We start from the raw sequence: 16,809 nt of genomic DNA on the forward strand, positions 1-16,809 counted from the left end.
CCTGGTTTGGACAGTTACAAAATAGCTACTCTGAGTATTTTAAAAGCTTGATTTTTTTTTTTTTTTTTTACTTCACATTTCCTGTCCAGATAGCTGTTGACAGCTGTCTCTCCTAGGAATTTCCATCATTTTTCAAAGTAAGAAAAGAAGATATTTCTTGTTCTTGTGCTTAATAAGTAAAAATGGAATATTTTTTAGGCCTTTTGATAAATCATATTTAAAGGAACAAAATTATGTATTTGAGCTTTGAGTTTGGTCTTGGTGGGCTTTCATTATGCTAATGTAGTCCTTTAGTTGTCAAGAAGTCACTCTTCTAACACCAGGCTTGTGGTGAAAAATTGTTCAGCAAGCCAGATTTTAATCATAAAAGATACTTGGTGCAAGAGAGTCACTAGGGTGCCACAAACAAAACTAGTAGGACTTCAGAGATAAGTGGTGCTCAAGAATCTTGCTCTTACCTATTTAACTATCTATCTGCCTATCCTGTCTATCAAAGTTAGTTACATCTGTGTTTCTCATAAGTATACTAAATATATAAATTTATCAACTTATTTGATGTTGAGAAACCAGAAAGACCAACTGGAAAATAATACAGCAAAATTTTATAGCATCTTCAGATTCTCATTGCAATATGCACTAGTAGTCTGTAGCTAATTATATGAATTCAATTTTCCCCCTCAAGCACAACTTCTGCACAATACATTTAAGCTGTGTAATTAGTGGTTTTGATAATTAATTGTTTTTCAAGCAAGATTTTTTTTTTGTTATTGCTAATGAAATTATTGTATCGTTGGGCTTAGCAACTATAGGAACTCTGTTATTTTACCTTGTGTTTCAAAAGCTATTTCCTATCTGTGTTACCAGATGTCACACTAATTATTATCTGCAGACAGGAATGCCAGTTCTGCTCTAAATGTAAAGCATTATGCATTAAACAGTGCAAAGCATTATGCATTAAAGCATTATGCATTAAACAGTGCAAACTACTGTTATGCTCCAGTATGCTAATGCTTTGAAATCCCCTCTTGTCTTAGGAACTCCTTGTGACTGATTGTGAAAGTGAAAACAGGGAAATTTGCAATCAGATCTGGGAGTCATTCACTCCTACTTAATGCAGTTCGCTGTAATTCATCTTGCTATCTGGGTCTGACTTACTTTCATTTGTGTTCCGAGATATCTTGATTTTTTTTTTTTCAGTCTGGATACAAAAAAAATAATTCTTGTACATCTTTAAGACTACAGCAGTGCTTTGTTTTTTTTTTCTTTTTTTTTTTTAATGGTAAAAATAAGCAAAATTTGGCTCACACTGTTTATTTGAAGTAGGAGTACTTTTAGCACATGTATTTTCATTCCACTAAAAGCCCAACTTTTTCAAACTCTCAACCTGTGTTAGTATTGGTAACGAATCGTTTCTACCAATAAGAGACATGGGGCTCTTCTCACTTCAGTTGTAGAAGAGAAAGAAGAGCAAACTGTTTGTGTTTTGGGGTAGTATGCCTCTTATTTCATAATTAGCTCTTATATTATCTATCCAACTCTACTGATAATTTATTTATTTATTCATCTATTTATTTATACTGTGGGGCACTTCGGATGAAAGGCAAAATGAGAGGTAATGTGCTACGTGGCATGTTCTGTGGAATGCTTGCTGAAATACAGGACCTGTAGAACATAGGACAGTACAATACAGTGATTTGGCTTTAGCAACCTAATACTGTGAATGCATTCTTTCCTTTTCAATTTCTTCTGAAATCAATACAGAGCAATTAGAGCAAGGAATGTCATTACTTTGAAGAGCAATACCTCTCAGTGCCACAATTCTGCATATGCTAGACAAGTGTACCTAGAGAAAACAAAACTGCTAACATTTGTAAAGGCGCCTTTAATCTCGTTGCATTGAAGCAAAATCTGTATTCCACTTGCTCAGAGAAGACTTCAGGAGCAAGATGGCTTGGTAGGTGATTCCTGCGTAGGTGTTTTTAAGGAGCTAGGGTAATAGGCTTCACTGGTAGCATATCTAACTATATATAAGTTATTAGAAGCTTTGAAATGCTATAACACTGTGATAATATATGTGCTTTGCAGCAGTTACAAACTGTTATAAGTAGAAGAAACAGGAGGACCTGATCTCATAAGATATACAGTGCAGATGTTTTACTTCAATCTTTTGATAATGGGGGGTTCACAAATATTTGTGCACTTATCCAAACGAGACCAATAACGATTTGCTGATCACTACCATAGGGTGGTATCATTGGTCTCCTGTTCTGGTTACAGTATAATAAAACGTATTTGCAAAAAGAAGTGTGAAGAAGAAATTATTTTCTATTATACTACATTTGACTGTATTTTTACTGTAATTTGTTTCTATCTTTACATACAGTAAGTGGCACTTTAAGATGTAGTGACAAAGTATGGAGTTTCAAAAAGCAACAAAAAGATGAATAAGGAACTTTTCTTTAGTGGAGGCAGCTGATTAAATTCATTTCAGAGCTGAGGAGCTATGGTAGGCTTCAGCTCACTTACCAGGACATCTAAAATCTAGATACTTAGGGTAATCATTGGAGTGCTTTCAATTTGAAGGGGAGACGTGGCACCTCCTGCCATGTGAGGATGTGATGGTTTGCATTGCAGAGCTGGCTACCTGTTCATAGGCAGCAGGAGGATCACTGGCTGAGCTGGACACCTGACTTTTCGGTAGCTGAGTATAGGTGAGTTCAATCCCATCCCTCCCATTCTACTTTTTCCTTTCAAGTGTATGTATGAACGTGCTCTCACAAGAACTGAATGTAGCTGAGCGTCACTAACAAAATACAGCTGACAGTGGATTAACTGCAAAAGCTGAACAAGCCCAAAGCAGTGTATGAGTAACAACAGGATCACACTCAACTTCTGAAGCTGTCCTGGAGCAGTGCCAGTATTGCAGGGGTCTGGTAGGGAATTGCACCTTGCTGGGCAGACGTAACCACTTCCAGCCATCATCAGCCCAGAGTGCAAGGCAAGAGGTAAAGGTGCCAGCTGAACTCATAGCTACGTGGCAGAGCTGAGGTTTTTATTTTTTGCAAGGGGAGGTTTTTCAAGATGGATATGAAATTATTTCATTTATATCGAAAGCAAATTGAATGATGTCACAGCAGACTGTCTACTGGAAATGAAGCCAGAGGACTAGTGGGTGCAGATGAATGAGCTCTAACAGGATAGTTTAAACTGATCCTGACCCTTTACTCCTCCGTTCTTCCTTTACTCATTTCTCTCCTAACAGAGAGAAACACGTCATTTCATATAATTACATTAAGCCCTCAGAAATGACTCATAATATTATGGGCACCAGCAGGATTAACTGTCATGAACAGTGGAAAAATTTTAATCCAAAATATATTGTTTTATCTGTGTTATAAACCTTTGAAATGAAACTGTTGACTTAGAAACTTGTAGTCTAGTAGTAGCACCAGTAGCTGCCTCTATAGCAAGAACTAAAGCTACAGGTAAACATATTTTGTTATTTTAAGTAATGTCAAGTTTCTATAGTCCCAATTTGAAAAATGAGCAAGAAATTATTAGACATTGTCTCAAGCGAGAAATTATTAGACATTGTCTTAATGCTTGTATATTGAAAAACCAAAGCACCATGAATGCAAAGGTTCCTGATCTGGAAAAAAGAGGTGTTTAAAATTAAAACCAGATGCATGATGCACAGTAACAATATCTGAAAGTGTTTGAATGCCTGTGTGCACATATAAATTTACAAGTGTATACTGTCTTTATCTACTCATATATACAGAAGATACTATAGTGCTTCGAATTTCCTTCCTTTTTCATCTATAAAACTAATTGCAAATTATTTCTTTTTGTTCTTCTCACAGCTGAATTTTTATTCCTCTTGTGGGGTGTTTATCTCTGCTATGCAGTGCGGACAGTCCCATCAGCATTTCATGAGCCACGTTATATGGCTGTTGCAGTTCACAATGAGCTCATTATCTCTGCTATATTCCATACAATTAGGCAAGTGATCTGTAGATCTAGTAATTAACTATTTATCTTTCAGGTTTCATATGGTGCAACTTAAAATGGGTAAATGGGATAGGATGAATAATGGAAGGTCTCATAAATATTTAATTCTGCAGATTAAGTAACTACTAAACTTAAAACTGTTCCCACAGAATTCAAGAATATGTACAGTCAACTTGTAAATCATATATTTAGTTAGTTTGTGGGGTTTTTTTTCAGTATTGCTAGCTGATACGATCTTGGATGAAAGTATATGTGATAAATTAGATGGATGTATGTATCAGTATATGTGATAAATTAGAGGTAGCAGAAATCCTGTCTGTCTTGAATCATTTGCACTCTGCTCATTGGTTTGTATCCCTAGAAAAGCAGCAGGTAAGGATGTTGGTTTATATGAACTTGTCCTGGTGTGTAACAGATTGGCAAAGTGCAGCTGTATGTTGAGATAATTGTACTGGTTTGTGCATGCGGCACAGTGGTTTATATGCTGACATAAAAAGTCATTTTGCTGTAGCAATAATATAAGGCATGTGTTTCTTATAAAACTTCTAATGAGCTCTATGTTTCATACTTGTAAATCATAAGAATAGTAACAGATAAATAACGGTCTTTGCCAGAGCTACATGATAATTACCATATATGCTTTGCTACAGAGTACTTCGTAATAAGGAATTGGTCCTAGAAAATTCAGAATAGCAAGATAGTATGAATTTAATCTCATGCTCTAAGAGATTCTTAGGACTTTCTTATGGCATTCTTACACCTTCCTTTGCCTCCTGACAGACCCTATCCCTTATCTACTCAGATATTTTTTTAACATCACTCCGCTGACAGTCTTCAAATACTCTTCTCAGTTTCTTGGTCTGTCTTGGAACTCATGTTTCTCTCTGCCTTCTTGATGTTTTCTTCCATGCTGAGTGATTTTTTTCTGAGTAAACACCAGTAAAGCAAATCTTTCATCCCTGTTACTGCCAGGTGCTTTTTTTCTCTATTATTGTTATAAAGTTTACAGTGCTTCTCAGGCTTGCCACTTTTTATTTCCTTAACCTTCTCCTAACCTATCTTGACATCCACATACATTGAAAATCTTCTTTACTCCCTAACACAAACATCTGAAAAAAATATTTTTAAAATTTGTATTTGGTTGAAGTGTTTTTCCATTTCTGATAGAGTAGATGTAAAATTTGGTTGCCGTACTTTTGCATTGGCTATAACTAATATGGTAGCCCTTCAGTCAAATTTCCCCTCCCATTAATTAATGTTCCTAAACCATACTTTGGTCTATGGTAGAAGATACAGTTCAGTGCATTAGGAGAGGTGGGCTGCAAGTTTCTTTTAGCAATAGGACAGGATGAAAGAAACCTTGGATTGAAGGGAGGGGCAAAGTGGAAAATGCAACATTTTCCTTCCTTCCAACCACTACGATTTTACTTGAAAAGCATTAGGAATTTGAGAAAAAGGAGGGATTGAGCTCTTTTTTATAGACTTGGTCCTATTGCATTTCTGATCAGGCCAGTGATTTGTTTGTTTTCAGTAATAGATTTCCAGACTTTATTCATTTTTCCAAGATGTTCCCGTAGTATCTGAAGTTAACCAAAATACATGGAAATATATGATCCCTCCTGAGATGATGTCCATATCTTTATACACAAGTCCCATCCTGGTCTCAAGTTCACTTTTCCTTACGTGAGTTTGTTGTGTTTTTTTTTTCTTCTGTCTTCCCTGCCAAGCTCTGCATGTAACTGAAAGAGCTGAAATGTAAGACTTATATCTGAGTTGTCATAAAGTTGAAAGCGCCACAATCTTGAAGGACACCTACTATTATGTGGCAGCAATCCAGTCTGAAAAACCCTGAAGCTCGTAGAAGACTGATATGAGCACTAAATAAAACCTCGAACTGTTTATGTTTGTTCTTCTTTAAAAGTGTGATTCCCATTTCGGAAACAGAGGATTCTTGATTGTCTTCAGATCAGCATAGTATTAAATTCCTGCCTTGCTCTTTCTTGAGAAAATTGAGAAAGAACATTTCTTAAAATGTTCTTCTCAAAAGTACTATTGAGAAGAACAAAATTTATATGGGAAAATCTCATTTGAATAGAAACTCTGTCTCCACATTGATCAGATACAGGGCTCAGTGAGTAACTTGCATACTTGTCACTAGCCCCTCTTATTGTCCCTTCTTTCTCTTTTTCCGTGCTTGTTCTTCCCCCATCCACCTTAGCCCCTCTTGGTCCTTGTGTTTTCCCAAGTAAACAACATACCCCTCATTTCTTTGTGATTTCTATTGGTTCCAGTTTTGCTGCATGGGTACTCAATCTGGTACTTCTGGCTTCATTACCTAGGTAATCACAGCCTTACATTGGTACCGCTGACCTTGCAAGTTCTGCTCCCCACAAAACCCCCACTGCTCCCTTCAATTACCTCTGCAGTTTGGCTGTCTTTCCCCTCTAACTGCCTGTGCAATTGTGCCATTCCTCACGGCACAATCTGTAACTTTTGTTAGCTTTTTGCTCTGTCATTTGTTATATCCAGCAGTCTCACAGGTCATCTCCAATAGCTCTCAAGATGTGTTCAGATAGCTAAACCCCAGGCCTGAGCCTCGTTGTCTGCCTGCACACCTTAACAGCAACAGGTCTGTCAGGAAGAAGAATTCGTAACATTTTATTGTGCTCATGAAGCACTACATTTACTAAGTAATAAACATGAAATGATAAATACATTATTATGGTATATAAGGCAGTGTTTCGTGCCAGACTATTTCTGTTAACAAAAGCTTCTGCAAAATATGGTTCTGTGGACTTGGATAAGTTGCAAATCTCATTTCGATCTGAATGATTTATGTAGACCTGCAAATTACAAGCCAGTGGTATATCCATTCATCCATTGCATTGCTTATCGTTTATATCTTTGGGAGCTCACTAAGGCAGATAAGCCAAGCATGTTTCAGCTAGCTTAACTGCAGTGCTTGTCCTGCCACTCTTTTAGAAAGCTCAGCAAGGAATCGCTTCATGTAGGAGGTTCAGCCACTCGTTTCCTAGGGTTTGCAGGGCTCTTAGACCCTGAGCGGTCCTACATTCAAAACCATTTCTCTTCTCCCCACTGCATTTCAGTAAGTTATCTCTTTGATGACTAATCAGCCACACTCTGTAGCTGTGATCTCTGGACATCTTGTATTTACAAAGCGCACTGCAAATTTTCATAGTACATGTGCTTATTTAACCTAAAATCATCAGTTCAGATCCTTAATGTAAACTGCCATAACTCAATTCAAGCTACAGAAACTGTGATGATTTACACCATCCAAAAAAACACCAGCTAAATTGAGGGAAAACATGACACCGAGCAATGTCCTCAAAGGTCTGTTGTTTCTTTTTATACTTTGTTCCATCTTGTGTTTTATTTTTTTTCTGATTCTTTTTGAAATCGTGGTATGTAGGTAAAGCATGTGCATGTAATGTTTGGTCTGTATGAAGCAGTACAGAACAAAAATAGTTGTGTTTGGCATTTCAGTGAAAAGAATCCTAAAGAACGTTAAAAATGTTAAATCTAATGCACTGGAGAAAAGGCAGTGAATTGCAACACAATTCTATTTTCAGATTCATTCTTGCTTCGAGACTTCAGTCTGACTGGATGCTGATGCTGTTCTTTGCACACACACACTTGACTGTGACTGTCACTGTCGGGCTACTTCTGATCCCTAAGGTATTTGGTTCTGTCTTTTTTCTTTTGCCAAAACCGAGGAACATAAATGTCTTGCAGAAGCAATTCTATATAAAATTAGTAAGCAACTGGTAGAAAAGGAAGATGTAAAATTTGGCTGTAATGCCTAAAAACAGATGTTTTTTTTTATTTAAAAAACTCTTACATGTTTTGAAAAATTCCTTCTTTCAACTTTCAAAATTCCAAAGATTTAACAGACATTTAATTTCAATTTAAATTAAACAAAAAATGTGATTTGATTCATATGGAAAAGAAAGGATCTTGCCTGATGATGCTTACTTCATGTATTTTGGTGACTGTGTCGTTGCAAGTGTTATCGGAGATCAGACAAAGAGTTTGACCAAGGGGATAAAAAGACTAGGGTGTTCTGTTAAATAAAGGTGGAGTAAGGAGCTTAGACTAGCCACGAGGTGGAGAGGTTGGGACTTCATACAGGCAGTTGTTACTGACTGGAAAAGGAGAGTCCTATGCAAGTCGGAGCCTGGGACATCCAGGTCCTGCATACCAAGGAGAGACTTGGCCCACAATGTGGAGCCAGGAGAAGAACAGGATGAGAAGATGAATGTGTGCCGGACATGAGAAGATGCAGGATGGGAGGGTGCAGGGAAGAGAACAGAATGAGCTTTGAGCACTGCGGCTCAGCTCCCATCAGGCTCCGAGAATGAAATGACAATATGTCAGTCTCACCGGGGGTAGGAAAACCCCAGGTAGCTCCACCTGTCCCAGCACCAGTCTGAAGCATTTGAATGCAGCTTTCTTCTTATGCAGTACTCCATCAAACACGTGATTTTATAATTGCTTTTGGAATGACCACCAACGTCAATCAAAAGGTCAAGAATCAAAGAGAACAATGAAGGTGAAAGTTGCATATGAAGGAAGAATGCTAAGCAGTTCAAGTTAATGCAATTTTCAGTTTAATGAAGCTGCTATGTCTATCTTTTGCCTTTCTGTCAGAACAGGGTATGCTGATAAACTCTCAAATATACATACATTAAACAGTCATAAGCAAGGGACACACTGCTGCCTTAATATTGAAATTCCTTGTTATTTTTTAATGACCCAGCTGGTCTTTAGCAATAGTTTTATTTTTTTATCCATATGCTTTATTACATATCCTCAGAGATACCTTTCTAGACTAGCCTAGAAAATTTGTTAACCTTTCTGAAACTGACTCATAACTAAGGACCAACATTTCCATTTTTATCTTATTATCTGTGTAACACTGTACAGACTTGTCTTCCAGCACCCTGAAGAACTGAAGGAGTTAGGAGAAGATTCACAAGGTTTAGTTCCATTCATAAAGTCCTGAGGCCAGATGACTACATGAGCAATAGTAACCACAGATGAATGAATCCATATAAATAAAAAAAAGGTTGACACAACCTCTCTGCAATGCTTGATCTGAGCATTTGCTAAAACTTACAAGAGAAAGATCATCTTTTTTTATTTTTTTCCTTTTTTTTTCCCTTTTTCTTTTTTGGCCACCTTATCTCTTCTTTTGCAGGGTCAGGATATAAAATGGGAGAACTGCTTTCCTCAGGATTATTCAACTGCATGGAATATAAATTACAGTCTTATGATTTTAGCAGCCTAATTGCTAATTCTCACTGAAAGACTGTTCCCATATATTTGTCGTACTCGCTTAATGTAAATGCATTGTAAAGAGGCTCAAATAAGCATCAAAACAAGTACAAAGTGTTTTTTTTTCTAATACAGATCTCTAAACCTTTCAAGTTAACCCACCATGAATACGAGTTTCTTCCATACAGTGCTGATATTCTATAGGACACTACTTACACCAGTAGAACTTATGGGTAGTATTTTGAGTTTAGAAAACCAGATGAAATCTGTTGTGATTGACTATGTCATGAAAACTGTTGATATAAGTTTTTACAGTGCACTGATGGCAACATCTTTGTTATGAATGCCTATTGCAGTTTTCACATTCAAGCAATAACCCAAGAGATGATATAGCTACAGAAGCTTACGAAGATGAGCTCGATATGGGTCGATCTGGATCCTATCTGAACAGCAGTATCAATTCAGCATGGAGCGAGCATAGTTTGGATCCTGAAGATATTCGGGTATATATAACTCATTTAAATATCATTTATTTCAATAACACTTTTTCCTGTCAGTAAACTCTGAATCACACTTGTTTGACTTTTTTTGCAGATGCCAGATGAAACAGGTCAGCTTAGGTCTTTCAATGATTCTGGTATCAGGTCATGTAAAATATCATAGAAAGAATTCACTAGTGTGAAGTCACATTACTTGTTGTAGTGAAAGTCAAGCTGGAGGCTGAGGAGAAAGAAGCATCCACAGCAAGAGCTGTTTATCAGTTTACATGGACTCTTTGAATTATCTGGAAGCATAAACAGCATTTGGTGTCACAGTGATTAGTCGTTTGTACATAATATATACCTAAGTATATAACATATAATTTTAACAAACATATGAAATAGAAACAAAGCTACATTATTCCTATGTTACATGGTAAAAGGGCGATTTTGCCTGGAATTTTTCTTACTTACAATCCCAGAATACATAATATCTGTAGGGGTCAGCAGGAAATCTTGTACCAGGGTATTGTAGGAATGTAATTAATTGTGCATGCTGTATGATGCACAGCTATGCAAGGTAACTGGTTTGTGCACCAGGGTTGAACTTTATTTTAAGGTAGAAAAACATGAGATTCAAGTTCATGGAGGAATGGCATATTCAAGAGTTAGAAAAGAGAGTGAAATAAGTTTTTTAGAGCAATGGGTAATGCGTTCATTGGGCTGCTTGTTTGACTGTTCACTCTACGTACTATTTTTGCTATTTACTCTACTTTACAGGATGAGTTGAAGAAACTATATGCCCAGCTTGAAATCTATAAAAGGAAAAAGATGATTGCTAATAACCCACATCTCCAGAAAAAAAGGTGCTCTAAGAAGGGCCTGGGACGCTCAATAATGAGGCGTATTACAGAAATCCCGGAGACAGTCACCAGGCAGTGCTCCAGGGATGAGAAGGACCTGCTGGAGCACAGTGCTGTGAAAAACACAGCTACACTGAAAAAAAACCCACAGGATTCCACCAGTTCTGTAAAGCCAAAAGAAGAGACTATCAAAAGCAGAGTCTTTTCATTAAAAAAGTCCCACAGCACTTACGATCATGTTAGGGATCAAACAGGAGAACCTAACAGCTTAACTACAGAAAGCACAGAAGTTATAGCTGCTGAGAATTCACTTCTGGATTCCTTGACTGGTAACGATTTAACCAAAAAAGCTCCTGAAAAGGTTGAAGCAGTGTCCACTGAATCAGTCCCTTTGGTGTGCAAATCAGTAAGTGCACATAACTTAAGTGCAGATAAGAAGCCTCTGCATCCAAGAACATCTGTGTTACAAAAATCCCTCAGTGTTATTGCTAGTGCCAAGGAAAAGACTCTGGGACTAACGGGTAAAACACAAAGTCTAGAAGAGAGCACTAAATCTCATAAAGCTCAGCAGAAGGGTAAGGAGGCCAGCAAAAAGCACTCAGCTTCTGATAAAGGGGAGCATAAGGAGTCTCACCGGAAGAACTCTACCCACTCTGAGGAAGCAAAGAAAACCCATAAGTCTGGAATTATGAAACAGCAAAGGGTTGCTCAAACACCCACAAATCCAGACACTGGCCCAGGTAAGTCTCTGCACAAGGACACTTTCGACATAGGAGAAGTTTGTCCTTGGGAGATATATGACCAAACTCCTGGTCCTGTGCCTTCTGACTCTAAGGTTCAAAAACATGTGTCTATTGCTTCCTCAGAGCCAGAGAAAAATCACCCTTCCCAGCTGAAGGGGAAATCTCATCATAAGCAGAAGACACCCGAGGGGTATCAACAGCCAAATCAACAGAGCTCAGAGAAGGTGGAGGCAGCCACTAGGGAGGCACAAGAGCAGCAGGTTTTTGAAAATGAGAAAAAACAATCAAATTCCAAGTCTCAGGTCTCACCTGGGCTGAAGTGTGAGAACTTTAATAGATATGCACCGAATATTTGTGCTGGGGAGCCTGATGAGCTACCCCCGAAAGCAGTGGAAAACATCAATAAATTGGTGGAACAGAAAAAAAATGCCTCTTCTGAGGGAAATGTGCTTTCGTCTGACTCCCGTAAGCCAAGTAGTTACTTACAGCAACCTTCAGCATCTCGAGCTGAAGTCTGCCCTTGGGAGTATGATACACCAGATTTACCAAATGCAGAAAGAAGTGTAGCTTTATCAAACACCCCTGCTATAAGTGCAAATAAAACAGCAACACCTCGAAAATAAGAGGCTTTTGGACTGAGGAGAGTAGCAACATTGAGAAGAAAGACAACAGGAAAGACAGAAGGGACTTAGGCCAAAAGGATCTGAAAATTCCTAAGGAGCATCACTTTAATTAAAGGAATCAGCACAACAAATACGTAGGAATTAAACAAAGCAAATTATTATTATTGTTATTATTTATTTGTTGAGTGCCAACAATGTGATTAGCGGTGCCCAGAATGTGTTCCCTACTCCAAGGATTGTACTGTGTCAATGAAAGTAACCTGCCTTTGTGAAATCACTTCTCCTTTAAAAGGAAAAAAAAAAGTGGTAACAAACGCACACTGTAAGTCTTAACAGAATTATTTCTGAATGCCACAACTGGCTTTAACTCGCCCTTGGGACTTTAGAGATCCAACAGAAGTAGGGCACAGAAAATGTCCTGATGGCAAAAAGGGGTATCAATGAGCAGCTGTTAAAATGACGACTATTCACTTTGCATATTTTAATCTTGATAGCACTGCTAACTCAATGCATCCCAAAAATACATTTTATATAATGATTGCTCTCATTTTCTTATTACTGTGTGTTTAAGTACATTGTTGTGTCTCATATTAAAGCATTCCAGATTGTATAATTTTTGCAAATAACTTTGATATTATGTGACACAACAACACATTTATGCAATCTGCAGATATTTTCTTCTTATTGTAACTTAAAATACCTGCTATAGACTTTTTGTTAATATATAGAATTACAGTAATCTTCCACTGGCTGTGGAAGCCGTAACTCTCATTGGGAAATTCCTTTGGGCTTTGAGATTTTTTTTTTTCCTTTCCTGTGATTTATATAGTGAACTTTTTGTTTTATGCTCTGTTATTTAAATTTATAGTTTGATACTGTATTATTCAGGGGTTTTATACACAGCAAGTTATTTGTTATGCACTTCCCTGTTAATGCTCATAGACTTTGTTAATAGTGGAAATCCAGTCGTCTTAGCTGCATATTCTGGTAAGTCTTAGGACAACTTATCTGTTGTTTGTTAGAAATTGGAAAATATAATCTAAGAAACCAGAATACCAATTTTAAACATCCGTAATGATGATCTTGTTCAGTATTTCATACTGAGGATATACTACTAAATGAGACGAGCAAGAATGACAATAAATATACCCCAGAAATGATGACCTGCTTTACTAACACCAGACAACCCTGGGAAATATATTAGCTAGCTCATATGGAACAACAGTTTACTGTTTATCCCTGTTGGCAAACCTCCAGAAATTGGCCTTTGGAGATACACAAGTGAGGAGAGAGAATCTAAAATATTACTCTTGCCCTGTATATGCAATTGTAAGAGACAGCAGGAAAGAAAATGATGGCATCTCTCTCCCACTCTCCAAATGCTTAGGTTTTATTTATTTATTTTTAATTTATACATACATTTACAGTAAAAAGTTAGTATTTAGTACAGTGCTAATTTTCAGTAATAGCTACAGTCCTCATCCTGCATATGAGCTTAATTTAAAGGTGGCCCGTTTACAACTATGAGTCTTAGTGCAGAAACACTCATGGTATACCATCAGGGCCTAGGAGGTATCATAGAGAATCTGTGCATCACTAATAATAAAACCTAGGTTCCACCCTCGCCCATCTGAATGTAGTACCAGTGAAGTGCTATTCACTAGAATTGGCTGTAAGTACCGTACTCCAAAATAAAGACAGCTCAGTCCTAAAGAACTTGTGCAATTTGAGAGAAGTGATGGGATTCAATGAAAGAACACGAAATGAGGATGATTGAATAGAATGTGTTGTTAAATATATATATAATATATATATATAATAGATATTTATATATGTTTAATATATATAATGTCATATCTAATACACACATGCACATACACGTATGTAGTATAAACTGATTTTTGTGGCATCATAGAAAAAGTGGCTTAAGATAAAATGCAATGATCAGAGGGACTTAGACAAGTTGGACATGAGGAGGAAATTTTTGTCCTTTGACAAGGACAGGAGAATACAGGCACATCTACACTGACAGATCAAGACAGACCTGATCTTCCTACTGCCTCTGCTAAGCCCAAAGCTGGGACATGCAGATGCCTAAGCCAGTTGTAAACAAGTCAGCTCAGGTCCCGGTGCTGTGTGAACACATTGGCCTCACTCATAAATTCTACCAAGAGTCAGAGCTCGTTAGCTCTAGGTGACAGTGGCCAAACTGCCCCAAGCAACCTGGTGAGCCTGGACGGTGCTCGATTCCACCGTGGGGACATGCTGACTTGGGTCTTTGCTGTCCTGGGCTGGTCTGACTCCCCCACCCCTCTTTTGTAGGGTGTAGTCATAGCCTTGGAGACCTAGTCTCTACCTTCAAGACGCATCTTCTGGCCAGAACCCTTACTTTGGCCATCTGTGCACCCACTTTGCCCACACAGTGCCACTGGTGACCCATGTGCAGCCCAAATCCAGCTCGCTATTTAGTTTGGAAAAGAGATGAAGTTAGAGCCCGTGTGCCCAAATTTCCCCTTCCCAATGCCAGACACTCACAAAATTTGGCAGTAACTTTTCCATCAGCTTCAGTGGGATTTGATCAGAGGGAAAGTAACCCTAAACTGCCCTGTGTGGGAACAAGTCCATCCTGGGAACACAGCTCTCTGGAAGTCCTGCGGGGGCATGTTGACCCTTTCCAGAGAGATACACAATTAAACCTACTGAATATGGTGATCACCTTGTGCCTCTCCTACCACTGGAAGAAGGTCCTGTAGCACATCCAGGAGGTGGTTGATATGAACTGGGGAGGAGGGCAGGTTGCCCTTACTTACAAAAGCGCTGAGGTTAGAAGTGGGCATCTGTAGCGGAGTCATGAAAAAAAGATTTTTGTACCTCCTCACTGCCCATTAGAGAAGATGTTCACAAGGAGCAGGCACCAGCCCTGGTGACTTCACTTGTCCTGATCTTCTGTCCTTCTTCCTGTCCTTCTTTACCTCAAGGACACGCTGCTGCTTGGTGGATGCTGCAGCAGCCACCAGGGGTGAGGGCACCTGCGTCAGCCACACAGCACCCTGGTCCCTTGCTGCACTGGCAGGATCAAGCCCTTCATGCATGACTGTATCTGTGCCGCTGTTCTCTATCTACAATTCCTTACTCATTTATTTTTTACTTTCTTTTTTAAAGATATCCTCATTAGAAACACAGAAACAAAGTCCATTCTTTAGCTGGTGTAAATCAGCCCAGCTGCACTGGCAGCAGAAGAATGAAGGCTGGTTGACCAGGGAAAGCACTGGCTTGTGTACGCTTGTTTGATTTTGTTTTCTTTCATCCTGACCCTTTCCCTCACTTCTTAAAAAATGTCTGTTATGGTTCTTTAGGCTTGTTGTGGTCACATATCCTAAGACTGATGCAACTGGAGAACTTTCCTTCAGAAAGCAACAAAGCTTTCCCCGGTTTATTTAGCAATGGATATTTGGGCTACAGATTCAATTGGTACTTTAGATTATTTTGCACTTAAGAAAGAGGGGCCAAACTTCACTCAACTATTATATTTCACTATGATGCTGCTAGAAACATTGCTTAATGAAGACATACTAAGTTAGACATAACTAATGTTCTGTATTTCATAGATTTTTCTCCACCAGCATATATTGGCTAGATTGCTTAGTTGTCTTTTTCTGGAGTTTCATTGTCATTATTCAGCCAAGAGAAGTGCAACTCTAGAATTAAGATGTTTTCTAGCAGATCTGTTAAGAGAAAAGATAATAAACACTAAGGTCACAAACATTTGCTAGGTTGTCCTTTTAAATGCATGTGCAAGCTGCATTTCTCCTTTATTTCTAAGCCATGGTTTATAAATAATTAGATTTATACCAATCTTATTAGACTTGTATAATTTATGCAAGATTATACGCTTTAAAATATAAATCAGTACACACCTATCATCAGCTTTGGTGGCATCATAGACCTGAAACTGGACAATACTTTTATATTTGCTCTCCTTAGGCTTTTGCATGCATATGACAACAGGCAGGCCTGAGAAAACACTGCCTTTTGACTTTTAACATTTTAGCTACTCCAAGTTGTAGAGTATATAAAGCTGTAAGTCTCTTCACTTTATAATGTGGTTCTTATAACAATGTTATCTGGCAACCAACAGCATCCACCATGAAATACTTGATAGATTTATGTTGTAATGTGTTGCAGCATGTAAATAATGTAACTTCTCTGCAATAAAGCACATTTATATGAAATCTGTCTACAGCCTTTTTTGTTGTGATTTTTCTGAAGTCATTATTGATCCGAATTAAACAAACTAAGCATCAAATCTGTAAAATAATCAAAAATGAGTTTTACAGGATATGTGATCTGATCACAACATCAGCATTTTCAGGATTTTCATTGTTTTCTTGACATCAACCATTGGACTAGCTGCACGCTGTGTTCAGGATTTCAGGTTATGGAAATACCATGACCAACAGCTCTCTTTTCTCAGTTGCTGCAATTTAGAGACCAAAATTGTAGGATTTGCACTATATTCTTCTGAAAGTAATGACAACTAAAACGTTAGAAAAGATTAGGAAATAAATAGATGGCTGCCTATGATGTCATTGTAAAAGCCTATAGTTCACCTGTACAGTATGTGTGCATGTCTGGATTCCTCATCTAATGTAGAAAACTTGTAGAAAAGGTAACAAAAATGATCAGAGACAGAGAATGGCTGCTGTGTAAGGAGTGACTAGATCAACTGCAGCTTGTTTAACTCGGAAGTGAGATGACAGAGCATGATGATACATAAAATAACAAATGGTCT

The 16,809-nt window shown here is 38.0% G+C and overlaps 1 protein-coding gene across 3 annotated transcripts in view; it reads left to right on the top strand.

Moving 5' to 3' along the window:
* Nucleotides 1-16,809, top strand: part of GPR158 (G protein-coupled receptor 158) — a 199,248-nt gene that overhangs the window by 180,785 nt on the left and 1,654 nt on the right. Inside the window, exons 8-12 of one of the 3 annotated variants that reach the window (XM_083827610.1) lie at nucleotides 3,864-4,002; nucleotides 7,605-7,710; nucleotides 9,666-9,812; nucleotides 10,569-11,391; nucleotides 11,518-16,249. In XM_083827610.1, coding sequence (XP_083683736.1) covers nucleotides 3,864-4,002; nucleotides 7,605-7,710; nucleotides 9,666-9,812; nucleotides 10,569-11,391; nucleotides 11,518-12,017 — 1,715 coding nt within the window. In that variant the 3' untranslated portion in view covers nucleotides 12,018-16,249. Of the gene's footprint in view, nucleotides 1-3,863; nucleotides 4,003-7,604; nucleotides 7,711-9,665; nucleotides 9,813-10,568; nucleotides 16,250-16,809 lie in introns of those variants that run through there. The other 2 variants (XM_083827611.1, XM_083827609.1) reach the window with 2 other exon arrangements.

Source organism: Anser anser, assembly GCF_964211835.1.
Source record: "Anser anser genome assembly, chromosome: 2".
Classification (NCBI taxonomy): domain Eukaryota; kingdom Metazoa; phylum Chordata; class Aves; order Anseriformes; family Anatidae; genus Anser; species Anser anser.